This window comes from Brachyhypopomus gauderio, unplaced genomic scaffold (genome assembly GCF_052324685.1).
Source record: "Brachyhypopomus gauderio isolate BG-103 unplaced genomic scaffold, BGAUD_0.2 sc146, whole genome shotgun sequence".
NCBI lineage: Eukaryota > Metazoa > Chordata > Actinopteri > Gymnotiformes > Hypopomidae > Brachyhypopomus > Brachyhypopomus gauderio.
The window spans coordinates 128439-153574 of record NW_027506967.1 but is presented as its reverse complement, the minus strand read 5'-3'; the positions used below and the strand labels follow the sequence as shown (position 1 = coordinate 153574).

General features: G+C 44.7%; 1 protein-coding gene across 2 annotated transcripts in view; it reads left to right on the top strand.

The window, feature by feature from the left end:
* Positions 1–25136, top strand: part of fstl5 (follistatin-like 5) — a 109933-nt gene that overhangs the window by 11064 nt on the left and 73733 nt on the right. Inside the window, exons 2-3 of one of the 2 annotated variants that reach the window (XM_076994502.1) lie at positions 5824–5965; positions 12693–12723. In XM_076994502.1, coding sequence (XP_076850617.1) covers positions 5824–5965; positions 12693–12723 — 173 coding nt within the window. Of the gene's footprint in view, positions 1–5823; positions 5966–12689; positions 12724–25136 lie in introns of both variants that reach the window. The other variant, XM_076994501.1, reaches the window with a different exon arrangement.

Sequence of the window (25136 nt, the reverse complement as noted above, 5' to 3'; positions counted from 1 at the left end):
GCGCGAACTAGTCCCTGGATTTTTCACATACATGCACATATGTGGTATCAAAATGTTCAGAAGAGTCTGAACTTTGATTCTAGCAGAGCAAAAGTGCACATTTCCACACATGGGCATAGCCACATGCCTCACAAGTCAAAGGTAAAAAAATTCTTCGCCAAAAATCCACATAATCTGCTGTATCTCAGGCATGCTTTCACGTATTCACTCCAAATTTCACACACATGTACCTATTGGGTGTCTAGACCTGCACATACATTTTGGCAGACATGCACACCTAGGTGGCGCTATAACGGCCAAAAAACTCTCCTGCCCACACCGATTGCCCAAATAACTCCAAACTTGGTACAAACCACCACAAAGGGTTGTACTGTGAATATTTTCATTTTCCATGCTGAACATGCATGCTGATGCAAAGGTCATTCTTTTCCTCAAAAGAGCTAGAGTTGAGCCTGTAATTGGGTCAGGCCCATTAGCTCAATGGGTAGAGCAAGGTGCTCCCAGCCACAATGCATGTGGACAATGGCGGTTCGAATCCCACGTCGGGCAGCACACCACCATAAGTTTAAAAAGCTGCAATTTAGATTCTGTTTTTTTAGCAGGCACTTCATTCACGAACGTGCTTCATATACTTTCATATACATTTCAAATACCTTTACATGATGTACCAGTGGGTGCGCAAATCTTGCCAAACCTCAGCTTGGACCCCGTAATTGCCGCTTGCGGCTATATTTATTATTATTATTATTATTCTTTTTCTCCGCTAAAACGCGTTGTGCAGCCTAAACCGTAAGACCTACAGACTTCTCCTTTGGCCAACTTGTAGTACTCCTCTCCGCTACTCAGGCGCAACACGCCAGCCCGATCCGACCATAGGTGGCGCTATAGCGCACACAAACGCATGAAAAAGTTTAAACAGGTGTTTCTCCTAAACCGTATGTCCTAGAGACAAAATGTAAACTTCATCTGATCAGGCATGTGCTCATCTAAAAAAAGTTTCATTGAAGCCATATGCTCCGCCCCTTACATGTCGAGCTAATTTGCATAACATGCAAATACGCACACATTTTTGAGCGCGAACTAGTCCCTGGATTTTTCACATACATGCACATATGTGGTATCCAGGCGCTCACAAGAGTCTGAACTTTGATTCTAGCAGAGCAAAAGTGCACATTTCTGCTCATGGGCGTGGCCACATGCCTCACAAGTCAAAGGTCAAAAAATCCTTCGCCAAAAATACACATATTCTGCTATATCTCAGGCATGCTTTCACGTATTCACACCAAATTTCACATACATGCACCTATTGGGTGTCTAGACCTGCACATACATTTTGGCAGACATGCACACCTAGGTGGCGCTATAACGGCCAAAAAACTCTCCTGCCCACACCGATTGTCCAAATAACTCCAAACTTGGTACGCATCATCTATATGCACCTACGGCACAGGTCCTTGACCTGCACAATAATATGTCCAATATGGCCGCCGCTATCGACCAATCAGCTTTCAGTCTGCTAAAACGCGTTGTGCAGCCTAAACCGTAAGACCTACAGACTTCTCCTTTGGCCAACTTGTAGTACTCCTCTCTGCTACTCAGGCGCAACACGCCAGCTCGATCCGCCCATAGGTGGCGCTATAGAGCACAAAAAATTGTCACGCCTACACCGTATGTCATAAACAAAAAATTCCAATTGCATCTGATCAGTCATCTTCCATTCTACAAAAAATAAATTTGAAGCCATTAGCTCCGCCCCTTACATTTCGAGCTAATTTGCATAATATGCAAATACACACACATTTTTGAGCGCGAACTAGTCCCTGGATTTTTCACATACATGCACAAATGTGGTATCAAAATGTTCAGAAGAGTCTGAACTTTGATTCTAGCAGAGTAAAAGTGCACATTTCCACACATGGGTGTGGCCACATGCCTCACAAGTCAAAGGTAAAAAAATTCTTCGCCAAAAATCCACATAATCTCCTGTATCTCAGGCATGCTTTCACGTATTCACTCCAAATTTCACACACATGTACCTATTGGGTGTCTAGACCTGCACATACATTTTGGCAGACATGCACACCTAGGTGGCGCTATAACGGCCAAAAAACTCTCCTGTCCACACCGATTGCCCAAATAACTCCAAACTTGGTACAAACCACCACAAATGGTTGTACTGTGAATATTTTCATTTTCCATGCTGAACATGCATGCTGATGCAAAGGTCATTCTTTTCCTCAAAAGAGCTAGAGTTGAGCCTGTAATCGGGTTAGGCCCATTAGCTCAATGGGTAGAGCAAGGTGCTCCCAGCCACAATGCATGTGGACAATGGCGGTTCGAATCCCGCGTCCAGCAGCACACCACCATAAGTTTAAAAAGCTGCAATTTAGATTCTGTTTTTTTAGCAGGCACTTCATTCACGAACGTGCTTCATATACTTTCATATACATTTCATATAGCTTTACATAATGTGCCAGTGGGTGCGCAAATCTTGCCAAACCTCAGCTTGGACCCCGTAATTGCCGCTTGCGGCTATATTTCTATTTTATTATTAGTTTTCTTGAGTTAAATAGCTAAAACACATGCTCTTGTGCATGTTTGAGGACTCACACACACACACACACACACACACACACACACACACACACACACACACACACACACACACATAGATAGATAGTGAAAAAGATGGAGGGTCTTCTCTTCTCCTGGGATTGATGCCGGCCTACGTAATTGCTGCTACCTGCAGCAAGGACATGAGGACTTTCGCAGTGATCGCTGACATAACCACTGACACGTCCACACACACACTGTCCACACACGCTGTCCACAGGCACTGTCCACAGAAGGGTTGCCTGAAGTGGTGTGGTGGCAGGACACACAATGATTTATTGGCTTTTTGCCCACCAATCACATTACCCATCTCCTACATTTTAAATCATCTACTGTACTCAGAGCAGAACAGTACATGTCAAAAATAGCATGTCTGTGTCCTACATTATGAGGTACAGCCCTGAAACCACTGTGGAGCAAAAGGTTGGAAGTCTTATATCTCCAGTCTTAACCCCTCGTATGTCACCAGTCTTAAACCCTCTTATATCTCCAGTCTTAACCCCTCGTATGTCACCAGTCTTAAACCCTCTTATATCTCCAGTCTTAACCCCTCGTATGTCACCAGTCTTAAACCCTCTTATATCTCCAGTCTTAACCCCTCGTATGTCACCAGTCTTAAACCCTCTTATATCTCCAGTCTTAACCCCTCGTATGTCACCAGTCTTAAACCCTCTTATATCTCCAGTCTTAACCCCTCGTATGTCACCAGTCTTAAAGCCCTCTTATATCTCCAGTCTTAACCCCTCGTACGTCACCAGTCTTACACCCTCTTATATCTCCAGTCTTAACCCCTCATATGTCACCAGTCTTAAACCCTCTTATCTCCAGTCTTAACCCTTTATATGTCAGAAAGTGTTTGGAGCTTGCAAGGACGCATTAAATTTAGCTGCTTAACTACTAGCTACTACTACTACTACTAGCTTAAGTTTTTGATCTGTAGTATCAAATGATGCAAGTTGTATACTCATTTGACACTATCAGTGTCAACTACCACACAGCACCATGATTGTGCATCAGAGATGTTATTCCATAATTTTTAGTGTGAATTTTGCATCCTGGTGGAATGGGGAACTTCACTAGGTGTGCTGTGGCTGGTTTGGAGATTTGCTCTGAGCTTACATTTCGCCATATTCCCATTTACGTCAAAGTCCCATTTTGTTGTCACCACGTACCTGCTTGGTGCAAGGTGCGACAGGCAAGAAGTGGTCTGAACAGGCACTCCAAGGTCAGGACGACGCCGGTATGTGGGAGACCCGTGTGCACCTGTCTTAGAGCAGATTCTGGGCCAACAGCATGTGTCTTCATGCATGAAATCAGGAGGAAGACAAACAGACTCATGAGAACAGCCTTTTACAGAGGTGTCTAAAAATAACCCCTACATTTCACACAAGGGGATACAATTCATGAAACTCGGTGACCAGTGAATCTGCACATCTTTGTATGTTTCGTGATAAATAGAAGCAAAGGAATTGCAATTAAAAGGAAAGTGAATAGTTTTGTTAAATTCGTCTATAGTTCTCGGTTTTATGTCACTATACAAGGACATGTAGATAAAAAGAAGAAGTCTAAAGTGGAAAAGTGAAAGTAGAAACACCGACATGAGCAGCAACACACCGTTTGTGTAGTCATGAAAACCAGAAAGAAGAGGAACAGGGAAAAAGGCCCTCAGATCTCAGCACGACAACATGAACCCTGTGTTTCACACTAGGTGATGTCTCTATCAGTTGTTAGCATGCCAATCAGTCAGTCAGGTCAAAACCATGTATGGCTTATACTTCCTGTGCTCCTGGTGATGTTAACCCCTGTCTGGCTTCTGCCTTGATCTATGGTCACACTGTAAATTGAAATGTATAACCTGACATGCAGTATAGGACTTTAGAAGCGATCCTAAAGGAATCCAATGTTGCACGTTACATAAGTAATTCCTCACACTTTAGGTCATGAAAACGGTCCAGAGGCCATTGTGCGTCTTTTGTTATGACTTACAACCGCGTTGTCACGTACGGTCAAGAAAGGCCAAAAGATCAGGACTACATTGTTATAAATGACCGCAGGTCAGTCTTTGCATCATCATTTTACACATTTATATGAAAGATGAAATCTTACATGAGGAAAGTCTTAGAAGGGTTAAAAAAAGTCATTTACGTTGTTATAACTTTGTAATTAGATCATTTTTGTACCGATCACAACAGAAAAGGTGGAAAAGTGAAAAGCACTTGATCGTCCGTACATCCCAGTGCACTGGAGTCCTGGAGGCGAAACACGTTGGTTGGTAAAATGATCCCCTGTTAGTTTTAGCAGCGTTGAGTTTATATTATCACCTTTATAAATAGAGTGTTAATTTTTCACTTATGTCTAACTTGACGTGCGTGTTAGAAGCATGTCACTCTGCTTGATGAGAAAGACTGAAGTGTTTATGATCACATTTCATATTTGTAATGTGAATGATCTTAGAGTTTTAGATGAAATTTGACTGTACTAATAGCACTAAAAATAGTGTAGTGTAATAATATCATCTCTGTTCATATGTTAGAACTAAAAGAGGACCTACATGAGACGACATGGCTGTCAGACACATGCCTTTGTTGGACTGTAGTGGCTGCAGTACATTTTGAATCAGTTATTTTAATTAATTTATTGCACATTTAACGTATAAAAGTGTTTACAACCCATGGTCTGTTTGTTGTTTTTGAGGTAAATTTTTTTATTACTGCTGTTTACCTCAGCGTGTTCACGGCTGCCACATTCCAACAGGCCTGATCAGTTCCTATTAATACAGTCTCCCCACACGACTGGAAGAGCTGTTTCAACAACATGGCGGCGCTTTCACTCTCTGTGAAACGCTTCCCCAATTCTTCTACAAAAAACATAAGCGCTGCAGTGAGCTGTTACGGTCTAATCCACGCCCGGTGCGATAATTATCTTAATGTACCACCTATTTGTCTTACCTTTATCTTTATTTCCTAGTGATGTCTCTTTTCCCTTAATTGATTTGAGGGAGATTTAATCTTGTGCATGGGGGCTGTTTATTGATAGTGCTGTTTTAAGCCCTCAGCAGTGGCAGTTTCCATCACATGCGCTAATCACGCTACCTTTGATGTATCGTCTGTAGCTAAATGGCTATCAAGCCTGTGTGCTGCCAAGACTCCCTGCCCGGTGCACATGCAGTTGTTTTTATACGTCTCTTTGTGTTTTTTTTTCTCCCTGCAGGACAGAGCCAATGAGAGGCTCCGGGGGGTGGTGGTGGGCAGGGCTCCTGCTCTTTGGATGTATCCTGGGGGCGGAGCTTCGGCCCAATGCGGATGGACTTGCTGCTTCGGCCTATCGACCGCTCGTTAGATTCCGTCACAAGGTATTGATCTATCCTGTTCCATTATCCTTCCCTTAACAAGAGGAAACTCCAGCCTCCCCGAGTATGATGCTAATTACCAGGGAAGTCAACAGCCCATCGAGTGGCTCCGTTTTGATTTCTGCCGCAAAATGATTTATAGCACAGGCCTTTGGCAGCGGAGCAGACATCATATCTATAAGCACAGTGCTGGATCACTATTAGACACACCAACGTGTGAGATTTAAGTAACAGCTAAAACCCAACTGCAATCAGAGCAGAACTGGCCAGTGTTATTGTGTAATTGGATGTCTATTGACCTGCCCCGCCAAAGGTGGTTGGTGGCGGTTTTGATTGCGTGTGCACACAGTCGCACACAATCAGACACGGGGCATTTTGTTTTTCTGAAGGGCTCTAATGAGTTCCTCCCGTCTGCGGCAAACTTCTCCGCCCTCTTCCCGCGGGAGCGATGCGGAGATACAGGCCAAGTAATGGAGCAGTTGACCTCTGACCTCTGACCTCTGACCGGGGGGAAAGGAGCTCACCTCCATCAGTGCTGCGGCGGTACATGAAACGGAACCGGCCGCTGAATTTCCCCGACTGAGCAGAGTCTGGATCTAGTGAAGTTGGAGTTCTTCTGCGGGCCAAAACACACCTCACTCCTCCGTGGAAGTCTTGCTTTAAAGAGCTGATCAGACATGTAGACAAATTAACTAAAGACAATCGGTGTCATTTTAAAGAACATTTTCAATAGAATTTATAGAAAAAGCAGGACTGCTGTGTGCCTGATTGTGGTACATATGTCAACACACACACACACACACACACACACACACACACACACACACACACACACACAGTGGAGCAATAGAAAGAGGAACAGCAAGAGAGCTGAGAGAGAAGCAAAATTACGTTGTAAATGAAAGTCGAATAAGCGTTTATAGTAGATGGCCTACGTTTTTGTCTAAATTCCTCATATCACTTAATTAGTAACGCATTGTACTAAAATAACTGCACACGATATCCTCTATCCATCATCACCTTCACAAAGGTTGAAGTTGTTAACTGCATTCAACCAGAATTCATTCAGCTGTGCAGAAATATGTACAGCTAGGAATTCTAAAACAGCATGGAATTCATAGAGCAAATCTGTAAAGGATTCCTAGAGAAAAACAGTTCCCTTTCAGCAATGTGGATTATGGGCATGAGTGCATCATCTCAGGAGACCTACAAGTGCAGTTCAGACTGAAAAATGGACCTCGATCTGTCTCCTGCTTCTAGCAAAATAATTTTCTGCTTCTAGCAAAACAATATGGACTCTGCATATTTTAGTAATAGCAAAGGTATAGATAGATATTATCAGCATTACCACACAAGGTTGGTCATATCTTCACATATACACTTTCTAAACTGAAAAAAATTATTAATTTATATATTTACACCAGGCACGAAATAGAAAGAGCTTAATGTTCGAAGAACAGAACATTTATTTCTGTGGTAATTTGAGTACCACTTACTTTGAGCTAAAATTATTTATGATGACTTGGTTCATTAAACACAACTCAGTAAGTTAGTAGATTTGATATCCTTGGGTGTTCACATAACTACAGAAGCATCATGGGACTTTCTTTATTCGGATCTTGCTCAAAGCTGGAATGCAAAGAATGTGGTCTTAGACTGAGAATGAATCTCTTTAACACGCACACTCTATCACCTTCGCTTTTTCTGTTTTTGATTCACCACTGGCTCTGTTGTCAGGGCAACAATCAGCAATTTTTGATGAAAATGACAGTGTTGTTCTGCACACGTTTTCTCACTGAGGCTGAATGCTTCAAATCTTCTGTGATGAAAGATTCTCAACCCAGTGCAGTGTGCACTTATTCAACCCAGTGTAGTGTGCACTTATTCAACCCAGTGCAGTGTGCACTTATTCAACCCAGTGTAGTGTGCACTTATTCAACCCAGTGTAGTGTGCACTTATTCAACCCAGTGCAGTGTGCACTTATTTAACCCATTGTAGTGTGTACTTATTCAACCCAGTGTAGTGTGTACTTCATTCAACCCAGTGTAGTGTGTACTTATTCAACCCAGTGTAGTGTGTACTTAATTCAACCCAGTGTAGTGTGTACTTATTTAACCCATTGTAGTGTGTACTTAATTCAACCCAGTGTAGTGTGCACTTAATTCAACCCAGTGTAGTGTGCACTTAATTCAACCCAGTGTAGTGTGTACTTATTCAACCCAGTGTAGTGTGTACTTAATTCAACCCAGTGTAGTGTGTACTTTTTTAACCCATTGTAGTGTGTACTTATTCAACCCAGTGTAGTGTGCACTTATTCAACCCAGTGTAGTGTGCACTTATTCAACCCAGTGCAGTGTGTACTTATTCAACCCAGTGTAATGTGTACTTAATCAACCCAGTGTAGTGTGTACTTAATTCAACCCAGTGTAGTGTGTACTTATTTAACCCATTGTAGGGTATACTTATTCAACCCAGTGTAGTGTGCACTTATTCAACCCAGTGTAGTGTGTACTTATTCAACCCAGTGCAGTGTGCACTTATTCAACCCAGTGTAGTGTGTACTTATTCAACCCAGTGCAGTGTTCACTTTTCAACCCAGTGCAGTGTGTACTTATTCAACCCAGTGCAGTGTTCACTTTTCAACCCAGTGTAGTGTGTGCTTATTCAACCCAGTGTATTGTGCACTTATTTAACCCAGTGTAGTGTGCACTTATTCAACCCAGTGTATTGTGCACTTATTTAACCCAGTGTAGTGTACACTTATTCAACCCAGTGTAGTGTGCACTTATTCAAGCCAGTGTAGTGTGCACTTATTCAAGCCAGTGTAGTGTTCACTTTTCAATCCAGATTAGTGTACACTTTTTCAACCCAGTGTAGTGTGCACTTATTCAATCCAGTGTAGTGTGCACTTATTCAACCCAGTGTAGTGTGCACTTTAGCCCAGTGCAGTGTGTACTGATGCCTCCATGACCCATTTATTAGCCCTGAATATGGTGCATTAACATGCATTAACTCCATTCCACAAGGACATGCATGTACAAGAATATATATACATATTTTAACACTGAATGCATGTTAATGCAAAACTGGATGGTATAGGAGACATAAGCATAGTACCTATGTCTACATTTGGTATAATAGAGCACTACATACAATATCTACTTCAGGAACATACACCAAAGCTCACCCGAGTGTTTAAACAATCTCTTCTATCTCAGGGTCAAATCTGTGCAACTTCATACTGAGGAAAATTGAATCCACATTTGATTCACTTTTCACAATACATCTGCAGACAAACAGGGCTCCCTACTGAGGCCCATCTAAAGGTTCCCTCTCCATTCTAACACCGCCACTCAACAGATATAATTCCTCTATACCCTTACATTCCCTCTCCATTCTTGTTACATGTAAATTAATATGTAAAAAGGCCAACAGTGAATGTGCAAACAAAATGCAATGTGCAGAATTTCAGAAATGTTAAGATACTTTAGTGTTAGACTAAAGCAAAGACTTAAACGCTGACCTACAGATAAATCCTTAAATGTCCACCTCTGAAAATGCTTATTCTTTAATCTATAAAAAATATTGACCTGGACAAATCTTTGTGCAGTATAGGAATACTGTATGTGCATGTGTAATAGGGGAGGTGAAGGGTGGGGGGGGGGGGGGGGGGGCGTGAAGGCTGTGGGATTCCAATGTCTACACCACTATCATGCAGAACAACTCCAAACGAGCCCGTAATTACAAAGACGAGAGCAGCTGGATAAGGTCAGAGCACAAAACGCAGTTACGCGGAACCCGAGGAACCGGAAATGGCAGCTCAGAAATGCCAAGGCAACAGCCCTTTAGAGGGGTGGAATATACAGGCACTGAATACCAGGCTAGCCAACCAAAACAATGAGCAGGCTGTGGCGGGCGAAGTCGGGGTGATAGAGCACCAATCAAGGAGTTTTAATCAAGGAGGAACTCTTCTTCATAAAGCCCACATCCAGGATTCTGGAAAATAGAATCTTTTGGAACAAGCTCCAAAACCTTTGTTGGCTGGAGAACTTTGATTGGTGGATTGTGGTCTGAGGGGCGTGGATTTGTTTTATGACACAGGCACAGAGACGAGCCAGTGACCCCATTAGCTCCGCCTGAATGCTGCCACCCTTAAACACATTTTATGGTAGGAAGCTTTGTCCAGCTCAGACAAATGCCAGTCTGATAGCTGGGGATTCAAAGCTGCCCTTTTATTCTCCAAATCCCCACCCCTTCTTTTATGCCAGTCATTCATAAGGGCATATTTAAGTCCACCCACCATCTATGATGATTTAAACACAGCACACGCTTAAAATGACAGGCGGGGCCAGCTCTGAGATGGGAGGAAGAGCTGGGATTGGCAGGTGTTCATAGAAGAAAAGATGAATTGAATTTCTTTTATTCATATCTCCAAATGAATTCTGAGAAGTTTATCGTTCACAGATAGAGTTGCAGGCATTTTTAAATCGTGAGAAAAGGGCAGAGGTGCAATCGCTAGGACCCCAATCAACCTGGACTGGAATATGTCTTCCAGATAAAACATCATACTGCCGTAGATCAAAAGAGTAATTAAGGTCTTGCCTTTATCTGCCGATGCATTTTTAATGCTAATTGTGTCCTTATCAGTAAGGAGGGTGAGGACAGAGATATAGTTTAAAAAGAGTGAGGCGGAGAGAGAGAGAGAGAGAGAGAGAGAGAGAGAGAGAGAGAGAGAGAGAGAGAAACAGAGAGAGAAACAGAGAGAAGAGGAAGAGGTCAAGCTATATATCAGAGTCCATAACCTGCCTCAGTCACACTGTAATGCTGGACTAGAGGCGTATAAGGTCAGAGGAAGCGATGTTTTTATTTTTGTTGGGAGGGCAGCTCCTGCTCCAGGGGATTTGTGGGTGTGATGGAGTCGAGTGTAGAGATTCAGTCTCACACACCGGCACTTCAAACACGCACTGCTGGGAAAAAGAGATGAAGCACAGCAGCACCAAAACTATCCGAAACGTTTCCTTCATGTCAGCTGCTGGAGAGTCAAGTTACTGATCTGTTGCATGACAAAGCTAATTACTGGTTCCCCATTGAACTGCTGTGTTTATGAGCTGTGTACATGGAGATAATTGTTTCATATAAAATGGTATAATTGCTCATTCATTGTGAACAAATGAAAAATTAAAGGGAGAATCAAGCCAGCTCACAGAAAGACCCAGTCAGCAACCCTTTTAGATGGGTTCTCTCTCTCTCTCTCTCTCTCTCTCTCTCTCTCTCTCTCTCTCTCTCTCTCTCTCTCTCTCGCTCTCTCTTTCTCTCTCTGCTCACTGTGTTCCTCCCGTTCTCTGTTCTTTTCCTTCTTTCTCTTGAGTATTTCTTTCACTTATGAAACTTTTGTCTGTCCTCAACAGACATACAAAACACCACATCACGATTTAATGTTTTAAGTTTGAGCCAGTTGTACCACATCAAAGTGCCCAAACTCTCGTACCCATTTCGTACTTGATGTAAGTTATACTTGCATGTGCACACACACCCACACACGAATAGCCGTCATCTCCGACCACTCTGGGTGATACATGTGGGTGACTCTCTCTCTCTCTCCACCTCCCTCTCTCTCTCTCCCTATCTCTCTCTCTCTCTCTCTCTCTCTCTCTCTCTCTCTCTCTCTCTCTCTCTCTCTCTCTCTCTACCAGTGAGCGCAGAAACACTTTACTTCTATCTCTAGGCTTCCTGCATTATGCATCAACTCCATTATGCTCTTCTACAAGTAGGAGAGTGAAAGATTGAAAAAAAAAATATATGAATTCTTCTCATTCCTCATGCCCCTGGAGTTTACACGTCCAGAAAAATGAATCTCAGCAGCCACAGTATCAAATATTCATGCCACTGTCCTTGCTGTGTTAGCTGGGCAGTGGGCTGCTGCTAATGGAGGCTAGCACCTGCAGTAATTGGGCCTTTTTATTCCTTCATAATGGGTCATGATTGTTAATACACATGAAATACAGTTTGCCCTGAGGTAAATAATTTGACAGCACTGCCCTTTGAAATGGCCGCATTTAAAAGCACGGCGGCACGTAACATTTGTTTCTCCTCTCTGGCAGTGACAGAGGAAGGAGCCGTAAAATCTGCCTTTAACCTTTAGAGATAGGCTCCTTCGTAGAGCCCGCCTCTCCTGCCTGGCCACGCCTCTCCTGCCTGGCCACGCCTCACCCCTCCTGGCTCCGCCCCGTCAAACAGTCTGTAGACAAACAGGAGAGGGAGGGCAGGGCACTGATCTCTCAGTGAAGGATATGCACAACATCACCTCAGAGTTCAGCACAATTACAGTATTTATTAGATAGTGATAATTCAGTGCCTGTGAACCGAGACTTCCTCTCAGGAGCACTCATGTGACGATAACGTTGTCTTATGACACAGCTAAATAGGTATTTATAGGACAAGCTTAATCACATGCTATAAATTTGATGCTACTGCCCTTGAGAGAAAAGCAAAAATTGATGTGGAACCACATGTCTCTTTAAATGAGTGTTGCTGCCGGGTGTCTTTTTTCAGGGAATACAGGAACGTGTCTGCGCTGGCTTAGGTCCCTGGGGGGTGTAAAACTTGTGACATGTTAAGGTGTCTAGTGCCTGACTGTGACTTGTTAGAGATCTATTGACAAGCTGTCTGGAAAGCACTTCTCTACATCATGTTTTATGACTATGTGTTCCTCTGTTCTTGTTCCAGCAGGACAAGATCCCAGAGAGTTTGCGGATTAAGGGTATGTACTCTCTCTCTCTCTTTCTCTCTCTCTCTCTCTCTCTCTCTCTCTCTCTCTCTCTCTCATCTATCTATCTATCTATCTATCTATCTATCTATCTGTCTATCTATCTATCTATCTATCTATCTATCTATCTACAGCTGAAGTTGCTAGAGTTTTGCTAGAAATTGCTCATTTTACAGATTACAGATGACAGGAAAACATGTTGGTATTTACAGGTGCTGTGGTTGAAATAAATATAATAAATTATATAGAATGCTAACCTTTTAGAGGGAATCAAAGATATTTTACCTGTAGATTACTATCAGTTTGATTTTATACCACTCTGTGAGATATGGCTTTCTGTTTGTGTCTGCCAAGAACAGACATTAGTGTGCGTGCATGTGTGTGTGTGTGTGTGTGTGTGTGTGTGTGTGTGTGTGTGTGTGTGTGATGCAATCCCAAGCCTCAAGTCTTCCATTACATCAATAAGATGTGGGCAGAGGGAAGAAGGACGGAGGTATTGACCTTCTGCCTGTAGGAGAAATAGGAAAGCAAGAGCCACGTTCACTCACTCTAACCAAACACACGGCCGCATAAGGACAGGGGACAGGTGGAGAACAGAGAGACCGTAAAACCGAGAGATACGGAGGAGAAGGAGAGGAACAGGGAAGGAGAGAGGGAGTGAGGGAAAAAAAGGAGAGAGAAGAAGAGAAAGCAAAATACTGAAAGAGGTAGAGGAATAAAGGGAGAACCTTTTGACGATTTCTAATCTAGCGCTGGCAGACGTGCAGAAAAAGCAAACATATGGTCATTAGCTCATATCCCTGCATGTGTGGCCCTGCTGTATTTATGAATAAACCAACCCCGGAGAAGAGGAGTGATATCCTCTCTCCCTCACATCTCACACCTTCTCTCTGGAGACCAAATATGGCAGACGTGTAGGATGGATCCCCACACTTAGAAGTCGCTGGTGTGTCGCGGGGCGGCGGCAGGCATTGTCCTGGCGAGCAGAGGTGCGTGTCTCTCCTCGAGACGCCCCGACCTGCTCCTCACCCAAAGGGGAGCAGATGGAGAATGAAAGGCCTGTGAATGCATGGCAGAGGAAGCAGTGGAGATGCCCCCTGTCACGGTGGCTTTAGCTTGGTCATGCTGGCCTACCAGGTTCACACACCAGATGCAGCACGGCCAGGACGACATTTTGTCCTCCTGCACCATAGACAAAATGTCCACTGGCGTGTGATGGTGAGAGAGAAGGTCAGTGGTGCCCACCAGGCCTCACGACACACTGAATGACTCAGAGTTGATAATAACACACCTGACACGGAGAAGATCCAGAAGTACATTCTGTCCTTTTGCCTGATGGGATTGTTCATGCACTCAGAAAGTGGAAGGCTGCAATAACTGGAATATTTCGCTCGAAAAATGTGCTCATGTAGTCATACACAAAAGAATCAGATTAAGTAGCAGCTCAAGTACCTAATTAATTTCACAATTGTATTCAAAGCAAGTGAAGTGTCCATTTCACCCCCCCACCCCCCCCCACACCGCACCCCCATTCCTCCACCCTCAAGTGAGCTTTTTGTTTCCTTTAGTGTGGAAACAGCAGCTGTTACTGTTCTGACTGAGAAAGCACATCACGCCAGTGACAACAGCAAGAACAGCAAGCACTTAAGTATCAGGATGCATTTACCCAATCAGCAATTATGCAGTATTTAGCGTAAAGGACAGTAACAATGTCATTAACGTTACACCAAATATATATAAAAACCTGTTGATATGTCACTGAATTTTATTAACACATAATCTTCTCACAACTCCAAACGCAACAACAATTCCACTATATAAGCTACATTTATTGGTTGATGCACCCGTAGGACTGCAAGTATGTTACAAATACAAAATCCTCCATTAACCCGAGCCTTAACGATCCATTGGAATTAACACGCGTTTCTATGACCTCCCGCGAAATTGCGTTGGACTGGCCAGTAACTCTGCACGCTCCAGCCTGAAAGGAGAAAAGCTGGCAGTGCAGCTACATTAAAGACCATGTTAACAAATCGGCATGTGCCAGGCACCGCCGTAAATCAGGCACTGGCCCGCGCCCAGAGACTGTTGTGGGAGGGGGGGGGTGGGTGGTGGGTATCCCGCCGTGTGCACGGGGACCAGCCGAGCGCTCTCGGCGAGAGGTGCGAGCCGTTTGCGAGGTGCGAGGAACGCGTAGCGCCCCTGGGCTCCCGCGCAGGCCGGGGGGGCGGGGCGCAAACCGATTAGCGTCCCGTCAGGGGCTCTGCCGGCAGCTAATCGCATGCCTAATGAAGAGCTCACCTTACGCCCGCATCGCGGAAGGTCAGAGCTGTAATCGGAGAGGGGACATTATCGTAAAAAGGGCGGGCTCACCTGTCGCCGGCTATTCTGTTTAATACACTTCCTCTTCCTTCCTCATCCCTCCCCTCATTCCTGCGCTACTGAAGTCAGGAGAGCCCTGCGCGGCGTCTGTGTTATGACCCCTGGAACTTTAATGATTTCGCGAATTTAGCCACTCAGCCTGCTCTGTCAGACACCTCTGCATCGCTGTGTTATTTCGACGCAGTGGCTGTGCGCTGAAAAGGACCGTCCCTGCTGTGAGACAGATAAATAAGCTCACGGGGAGACAACACGGATTAGCGGCTCCACTTTTGGGAAAAAGAATTTGCGGGCAAAATCGCCGGGCCGCTACAAGCGGGGCAGAAGCGCACCTGTTCTTCGTGATTCCTTTATCGGTTCCACCCAGTTTGAAAAGTTAATCGAGTGTTCGTTCTTTAGGCCAAAGCCTGAAGATAAAAAGCCTGTGCATATGTATGCGTGCGTACATATATGTACATTTGTATGTGTATATGCATGCCTGTGCGCGTTGCGTTTGTGTAGTGTAGTGTGTAGTCGGCTATGCAGCTTGGAGCTAAAATGCAACCCGGTCCTGCAGACATGGGGTACAGTTCTACATTAAAGTCACACAGAACCATGCTGGGTGTTTCATGGGAGAGAATATCAGTATGTAGAGTTAGAAGACTGGTCTGTCCACCAGACTGCAGACATTTCTCCTGGAATTATCCAGAAACGTCTCCCTGAAGTCCTGATGGACACTGCTCCCCAGGACCGAGCCAGTCCGCATGTACCTGTCATGCTATTAAACCATATCATCAGAGCCACTTCAGCTGATCAGTTAAAATTTGGGGACAAGTGTGTGGGTGGCAGGGTCCATGGTGAAATCTGAAAATTAATATTGTGTGAAAAATTAATTTTTCATCTTCATTCATTATTCATTCCATTCCTATATGTAACCAGGCAAATTAATTGAAACCACACATTCTCTTCTACCATAATGCTAGAATAATGCATTGAAATATGCTACATCCCTCTCAGATATTCAGTGCCATTGATCATAATTTCAAGAACTCAACAGTGTCACTGCTGACTGTGATTTTGAGAAGTACAAAGAATAGTTTTTTTTTAATTATTATTATTAACAAAATTCAGAAGAACGAATTGCCTGACTACCTGATTTGTAACTTCACTTAATATCATATGCATAAACTCCTTTTAAATGCACTTTTAATTATTCAATTTCCATGTTATTGTATTTAAGTGTTTTTAAGTTGGGTTCTTTAAGTGGCTTTGAATGGGAAATGAAGCTCGTTTTTCTCTTAGCGAGTTCAGCGTAATGGCCTGCTTCTCAAGCTCACTCAATCACGGAGAAGTTCACCACACTGCAGTCCTGCAAACTGAGGGCAATATTTTAGATTTCACACACCATGCAGTGTGCTTTATACACTCAGCCCATGGACAGCTGTCCATACGAGACAATCCACTTAGATGGATGAGCTTCGGCAGTACATGAAGGCTAAATTCAACTGAATGCCAGAATTGGGGACAGAGAGAGCGAAATACACAATGTCCCAGAATGCCTTGTAATTGGAATCTGAAATGAAGTAGCTGGCATGTCAACAGTCGCCAGGACGCTAGAAGCATGATAATACCATGGTGACAGTAAAACTGCATTTCAAGGGGAATTGAGCTGCTTGCGTGATATAAAAATATACCCATGTGCATTCTGGGGACGTTTCGTCAACACGCAGCCGCTCAAAACTGCACACAGTGCAGTATGTCAGTAATTGGACAGTGACACAGATTTTAGTTGTTTTGGCTCTGTACTTTTCCATATTGAATTCGAAATGATGCAGTAAGTATAAGGATAATGTGCAGAATCTCATCTTTTTTTAACATTGTCACATCTAGTAAGTGCAATGCACACATACATCTTGTGAATGTACAAAGTATCACACACCTCTCTATACATTACAGATTCATTATACATTATATAATATGAATTACACTTATGAATTATGAGAACCACATGTAATTGGATAATTTAACATAACCTTAAATAAAATTGTAATATTCAGTGCTTAGCTGCAAATCCTTTGCACTCAGTGACTGTAATAAAGTCAGTGACCCACGGACATCAGGCTGTTTTGTGTCTATATCGTAGTGTTCTTATTCTGAAATTGTTCCTTCAATGAAAAGAAAACTAAAATACAAAGTCTTCAGTCCTCAGTTCCTGTGGGTTTCTCTGGCCCAGCACCTCATTTCACCAGCTTACCGGTATATTCTTGAGTCAACAAGGTACCAAATAATTGATTTTGACACACCGAGCGCTTTGGCTGTTTCTGGTGTGCCGCATTTTCAAAACAACAGTTTCAAGGGAAAAGAAACGTCCCGAAATAAACGCGGTCCACACAGCTGTCCCCAGCACTCCTCCTAGCGATTCTACCACCCCCCCCCCACCCCCCACTCCCAACACCCCCTCCGTCTCCTTCAGGAAGTGGGGAAGCAATCAGATGCCGCTGCTTTCGCACCACGTTCTGCGCTCACAAAAGCAATAATAACCCAACTTTCCTCCGAGATATTCTTCACGGTTTCTCAAACCAGCCATTACGGCATAATGCATGAATCCGTATGTGGAGATGGTCTCTTCTTAGTGACGGCCGGTTTGAATAATTCAGGGGGTTACAGACGTACGGCTCTAAATTGTACATTAATCCTGAAGTCATGTTGCCCCTACGGGATTCGACTGCATGTTTAATAACAGCGCAGCGCTATGCGGTATAGGAGATCAGTGCGGGCTGGTGGGCCTGTGCTTCACCAAGCTGCAGTCATTTCTGCCGGCAGAATTATTCGTTGATGACTCCCTGATGGCTTGGCGGTGACAACATGTCCCACCAGCCCACAACATCTTAATATATGACCCCTTCCCCAGCTCTCAGCTCCTTCTGTTATCAGAGAAGTGAGAGACAGGACGGAGTGTGTGGGGGGTACCAGGGGACACTGAAGGAGACGATAATGAAACTCATATAAGCACTGATGAAGAAGATGGTGAAAGCGCTGTTGATGACGACGATCAGACCACCGATGATGAAGCTGTTGAAAGTGCTGATGGTGATGAAGCCGACGAGAACCCTGATGATGAAATGGATCCGATAACTGATGATGAAGCTGGTGAAAGTGCTGATGGAGCTGATGATGAAACCAATGATGAAGATGATGATGAAACCAGTGATGAAGATGATGCTGATATAGTGATGAAGTTGATGGGAGCTTGTTAAAATGAGATTTGCAGTTTCCTGTTTCCTGTTCTAAGAGGAATAGTCTGATTTTTAGCTCTTTGGTTTACAGTAGTTTGAGAATGCACAAGGTCCTCTCTCTCTCTATCTATCTATCTCTCTCTCTCTCCCTCCCTCTTTTAATTTATTTTTATACATATCAACATGACCACAGCTGGTCTGTGGATGGTTCAAATCAACTGTAAGACTGCGGAAACAACTGGTGAGTTATAAGCCTTGTGAATATTCAAACCCGTAATTTAACTCCTAGATAGACTTTCAACACAGCAAGAAAAGTCAATATTTGCATTACATGAATATTCATGAGCTGCAAAGCCAGAGAAACAGGAGGAGCTTTAATTTCAACAAAAGGATTTGTGCTTGGAAGGTAATGAATCAAAAATACTCAGGAGGAAGATTATCTCTCTAGGGTAGACATTCAACAGATGTTCAGTCAGATGTTTAGGAACATGCAAAACTTGTTTTCCCGAGCAAAAAACAGATTTAAAGATGAAAAGCACGCTTAGTACATGTAGTGCAAATACTTAGACTCCCTGTGAGTTTAATGGTAATAGGATCGATTGTTATTCAGCATCAAGCTAACACTCATTCTGTGTTAGCATAATGCTAATAAGATTCTACAGCCAAGGGGGCCTGAGGCTGTTTTCCATGTTTGTCTCCGTGGGCCTACGTTTGACACCCCACCCCCACAGGTTCTCCAAACACGCAGCACTAGCACATCTGCTGTTGTTTTCTGGATCCCAGAACAGAGGCCTGTCCACTTACTCGGCTCTATAAATAGGCAGCCCCGTTTTAAGCTACAGGAATAAATAAATGAAGTCCGGAGGTCACGCTTGTGTTCCCGGATCTTTTAGGTGTAACTGGTGAGAGCTTGTGTGCGCATTGCTCAAGAAAAAGTGCAATGCGTAAGTCCAAAATTTTGGCCTGCTTTCTTTCATTCTGAATGAATAATGAATGATTTAGTTTAACTTCTGCTGTTGCTTCTACTTTATCTGTGCTTTCTTTCTGTCACTCTCTCTCTCTCTCTCTCTCTCTCTCTCATTCTCCATCTTTCTCTGGCCCAGCTGGGAGGGGTGCAGCTGTTAGATGAGGTGTACTGAGAGATCCATTTTAATGCTCTCCATGTGTGTTAATGGAAGAATATTTTAATATGCCCTCTCTCTCTCTCCCACTATCTCTCTCTGTCTGTATGTCTGTCTGGCTCTCTCTCTCTCTCTTTCCGTCTCTCTTCTGTGACTGATGAGGAAGCACTGAAGCTGATGAGATTAACACCGGCCAAATCATTGTTATATAATTGCTGGATTATGGCTATTGCTACTCTGTCTCATGGTGTCCCAGCGGAAGCATAGGGAAAATGGCAGTGGAGAGTAGGAAATGTGCAGACCACAAAGACAGAGCAGCTTTCTTCTGCCATAAATGCTAGCACCATCATCAACTCTGATCTCTCGTTTGTCATTGTGTTCACTCTGCAGAATTCACCCTGCAGGAAATTTATGGACGAGACTTCATAGTTCAATACATGCGAAAGGTTGAGTGTGCATGCTTTAACAAGCAATCTTTCCATTTACCTGCATTTTAAAGTGTATAGACATACCTATATTCCACTTCATTATTCATTTGATGGATGTTTGCATAAGTAACAAGTAATTTTGAAATGCATTAAAAATTAAGACTCGTGTGTGCTTAACCTTTTCAATGTATGTCAAAGAGGCTAGAAATATGAAAGTTTAGCAGAAAAACAACAGCTATCAATAAAGATATCATGGCATGCAAAATAGCTCAGTGGCACCAAAGACATCTTAATACTAGCTGACCTAGCAGTGGGAGTTTGTCAGGAGTTTAGAAGCAGTCAAGCATAGCTGTTCCTGACAAGGAGGACCGCTCACTGAGAGAACGGCTTTCTAATGGCCATTTGTTCCCTCCAGTACACAAAGCCCTTGCTTTCTTTGACCAGGGTGTTGGTTTATATTAGATGGCGTGACATAAGTTCCCCTCTTTCACCCTCCTAACACAAGACCTTCGATGATGCAGAACATTGTAGATGGGCCTACATTTTTCGCCAGTAAATGTTGTGTGGCTAACGAGTAGCTAACGAATGAAACTAATGAATTAAATAAAAATAACACATTCTAGGCATGTTATTTAGTTTCGGTATTTAAGGTATATTACAACTCGTTTGCATTCCCAACCAGGTATACATTGAAGTCTGTGGGACTGCCATGCGTGTCGGAATCTGACGCGTAAGGGCACCTTCGGCGCTTATGTACCGACGCCAGTTGTTGCTGTGCGAGCTCCAACATATGACAAGTTGGGAACGAGAATGAACTGCTTATTACTCAGCAACGATTGTCAAGTATTTAGCACGTGCACTGAAATTAATATGAGAGGACAAGGGATTGCAGATCACCAGAGCGAGGAGTGAGAGTCTGAACCTCCTGGTGGTTCCTTGGTGTGGAAGGATAATCTTGTATCAGGCCCAGGAGGACAAATGTTTTTGAGAGGCTACTTACAGTTGTGTGGTGTGAAGCCCTAACTTTGTTGCCATCTATGCTGGCCTTTTATCACAAGAAAATGGTCTGGAGGGTGTGTGTGTGTGTGGGGGGGGGGGGGGGGGGGGGGGGTCCTTGAGTCTGCCAGAGGAAACACTAAGCGGTGAGTCCCACAGTCTCTGATCGACTTGCACTGCCAAGAACTACTACCTGCGGCTCCAGCTCCTATTGGCCGCGTCCTGCTCATTCCATCTTTACAGATACACCTGTCAGGTTGGACTGGGCCACAGACTCCAGACACGTTGGTCCAGCTGTGCTCACTCTTCTCCAGAGTTCCTTCATCGTGATGGAGCACCGATCCTTAAGCTCAAGGATCAGCCATATGAAGTCATTCAATGATTTCTTTTTCCCATCACTTTTGCCGTTCCTTACACATATTTTGCCAGTAATGTAAACAAACCTCAAAACAATTATTGTGCAGAATAAAAGAATGGTGGCTTCAGGATTTCATATCACCCCCTCCCCCCTCCAAAATATTAGTCAAGCTGAATGTAAACATTACCATAGATCCTCCTAGATTTCTGTGAAAACAATGAGAGTGTAGATGTATCGGTTTTGTAGAATCTGCCGCTGTGGTTCACTTAGCTATACACTTAGATGTTTGTCCTCACGTCGTGGTGCTCACAGGCTAGAGCAGAGCACTTTGTGCATCTTTTCCTACTATAGTTAAATCATAAACACTGATGCCACCCAGGTTCTGCCCTGGTGCCCTCCGGAATATGCAATGCGTCGTTTGTCCTGTGGGATACTAGAGGGGAGAATGCTGTGGTGGGATTAGGTGGTGGTGTCTTGTAGGATTAGGTGGTGGTGTCTTGTAGGGTTAGGTGGTGGTGTCTTGTAGGATCAGGTGGTGGCGTCATGTAGGATTAGGTGGTGGTGTCATGTAGGATTAGGTGGTGGTGTCATGTAGGATTAGGTGGTGGTGTCATGTAGGATCAGGTGGTGGCGTCATGTAGGATCAGGTGGTGGTGTCTTGTAGGATCAGGTGGTGGCGTCATGTAGGATTAGGTGGTGGTGTCATGTAGGATTAGGTGGTGGCATCATGTAGGATCAGGTGGTGGTGTCTTGTAGGGTTAGGTGGTGGTGTCTTGTAGGATCAGGTGGTGGCGTCATGTAGGATCAGGTGGTGGCGTCATGTAGGATTAGGTGGTGGTGTCTTGTAGGATTAGGTGGTGGTGTCATGTAGAATTAGGTGGTGGTGTCATGTAGGATCAGATGGTGGTGTCTTGTAGGATCAGGTGGTGGCGTCATGTAGGATTAGGTGGTGGTGTCATGTAAGATCAGGTGGTGGCGTCATGTAGGATCAGGTGGCGGTGTCATGTAGGATCAGGTGGTGGTGTCATGTAGGATCAGGTGGTGGTGTCGTGTAGGATCAGCTGGTGGCGTCATGTAGGATTAGGTGGTGGCGTCTTGTAGGATCAGGTGGTGGCGTCTTGTAGGATCTGGTGGTGGTTTCTTGTAGGATCAGGTGGTGGTGTCATGTAGGATCAGGTGGTGGTGTCTTGTAGGATCAGGTGGTTGTGTCTTGTAGGATCAGGTGGTGGTGTCATGTAGGATCAGGTGGTGGTGTCTTATAGGATCAGGTGGTGGTGTCATGTAGGATTAGGTGGTGTCTTGTAGGATTAGGTGGTGGTGTCATGTAGGATCAGGTGGTGTCTTGTAGGATTAGGTCAGGTGGTGTCATGTAGGATCAGGTGGTGTCTTGTAGGATTAGGTCAGGTGGTGTCATGTAGGATCAGGTGGTGGTGTCATGTAGGATCAGGTGGAGGTGTCTTGTAGGATCAGGTGGTGGCGTCTTGTAGGATCAGGTGGTGGCGTCATGTAGGATTAGGTGGTGGTGTCATGTAGGATCAGGTGGTGGTGTCATGTAGGATCAGGTGGTGGTGTCATGTAGGATCAGGTGGAGGTGTCTTGTAGGATCAGGTGGTGGTGCCTTGTAGGATCAGGTGGTGGTGTCATGTAGGATCAGGTGGTGGTGTCTTTTAGGATCAGGTGGTGGCGTCTTGTAGGATCAGGTGGTGGCGTCATGTAGGATCAGGTGGTGGCGTCATGTAGGATTAGGTGGTGTCTTGTAGGATCAGGTGATGGCGTCGTGTAGGATCAGGTGGTGGTGTCGTGTAGGATCAGGTGGTGGCGTCATGTAGGATTAGGTGGTGGCGTCTTGTAGGATCAGGTGGTGGCGTCTTGTAGGATCTGGTGGTGGTTTCTTGTAGGATCAGGTGGTGGTGTCATGTAGGATCAGGTGGTGGTGTCTTGTAGGATCAGGTGGTGGTGTCTTGTAGGATCAGGTGGTGGTGTCTTATAGGATCAGGTGGTGGTGTCATGTAGGATCAGGTGGTGGTGTCTTGTAGGATCAGGTGGTGGCGTCATGTAGGATTAGGTGGTGGCGTCATGTAGGATGAGGTGGTGGTGTCTTGTAGGATCAAGTGGTGGTGTCCTGTAGGATTAGGTGGTGGTGTCTTGTAGGATCAGGTGGTGGTGTCTTGTAGGATTAGGTGGTGGCGTCATGTAGGATTAGGTGGTGTCTTGTAGGATTAGGTGGTGGTGTCATGTAGGATCAGGTGGTGTCTTGTAGGATTAGGTGGTGGTGTCATGTAGGATCAGGTGGTGGCATCATGTAGGATCAGGTGGTGGCGTCTTGTAGGATCTGGTGGTGGTGTCTTGTAGGATCAAGTGGTGGTGTCTTGTAGGATTAGGTGGTGGTGTCTTGTAGGTTTAGGTGGTGGTGTCTTGTAGGATTAGGTGGTGATGTCTTGTAGGATTAGGTGGTGTCCTGTAGGATCAGGTGGTGGCGTCATGTAGGATTAGGTGGTGGTGTCTTGTAGGATTAGGTGGTGTCTTGTAGGATTAGGTGGTGGTGTCTTGTAGGATTAGGTGGTGTCTTGTAGAATCAGGTGGTGGTGTCGATCAGGTGGTGGCGTCATGTAGGATTAGGTGGTGGTGTCTTGTAGGATTAGGTGGTGTCTTGTAGGATTAGGTGGTGGTGTCTTGTAGGATCAGGTGGTGTCTTGTAGGATTAGGTGGTGGTGTCATGTAGGATCAGGTGGTGGCATCATGTAGGATCAGGTGGTGGCGTCTTGTAGGATCTGGTGGTGGTGTCATGTAGGATCAGGTGGTGGTGTCTTGTAGGATGAGGTGGTGGCGTCTTGTAGGATCAGGTGGTGGCGTCTTGTAGGATCTGGTGGTGGTGTCATGTAGGATCAGGTGGTGGTGTCTTGTAGGATGAGGTGGTGGCGTCTTGTAGGATCAGGTGGTGGCGTCATGTAGGATCAGGTGGTGGCGTCATGTAGGATTAGGTGGTGTCTTGTAGGATCAGGTGATGGCGTCATGTAGGATCAGGTGGTGGTGTCGTGTAGGATCAGGTGGTGGCGTCATGTAGGATTAGGTGGTGGCGTCTTGTAGGATCAGGTGGTGGCATCTTGTAGGATCTGGTGGTGGTTTCTTGTAGGATCAGGTGGTGGTGTCATGTAGGATCAGGTGGTGGTGTCTTGTAGGATCAGGTGGTTGTGTCTTGTAGGATCAGGTGGTGGTGTCATGATGGATCAGGTGGTGGTGTCTTATAGGATCAGGTGGTGGTGTCATGTAGGATTAGGTGGTGTCTTGTAGGATCAGGTGGTGGTGTCATGTAGGATCAGGTGGTGTCTTGTAGGATTAGGTGGTGGTGTCATGTAGGATCAGGTGGTGGCGTCATGTAGGATCAGGTGGTGGTGTCATGTAGGATCAGGTGGTGGTGTCTTGTAGGATCAGGTGGTGGTGTCTTGTAGGATCAGGTGGTGGCGTCATGTAGGATCAGGTGGTGTCTTGTAGGATCAGGTGGTGGTGTCTTGTAGGATCAGGTGGTGGTGTCTTGTAGGATCAGGTGGTGTCTTGTAGGATTAGGTGGTGGTGTCATGTAGGATTAGGTGGTGGTGTCTTGTAGGTTTAGGTGGTGGTGTCTTGTAGGACTAGGTGGTGATGTCTTGTAGGATTAGGTGGTGTCCTGTAGGATCAGGTGGTGGCGTCATGTAGGATTAGGTGGTGGTGTCTTGTAGGATTAGGTGGTGTCTTGTAGGATTAGGTGGTGGTGTCTTGTAGGATTAGGTGGTGTCTTGTAGGATCAGGTGGTGGCGTCTTGTAGGATTAGGTGGTGACGTCATGCCTTTGTTGTTTTTTATGTAGAGTTCACAGCTTTGTACTGTGGCCGTTTATCAGGATTTGTTTCTCGTTGTTGCCAACGGATGGAGTC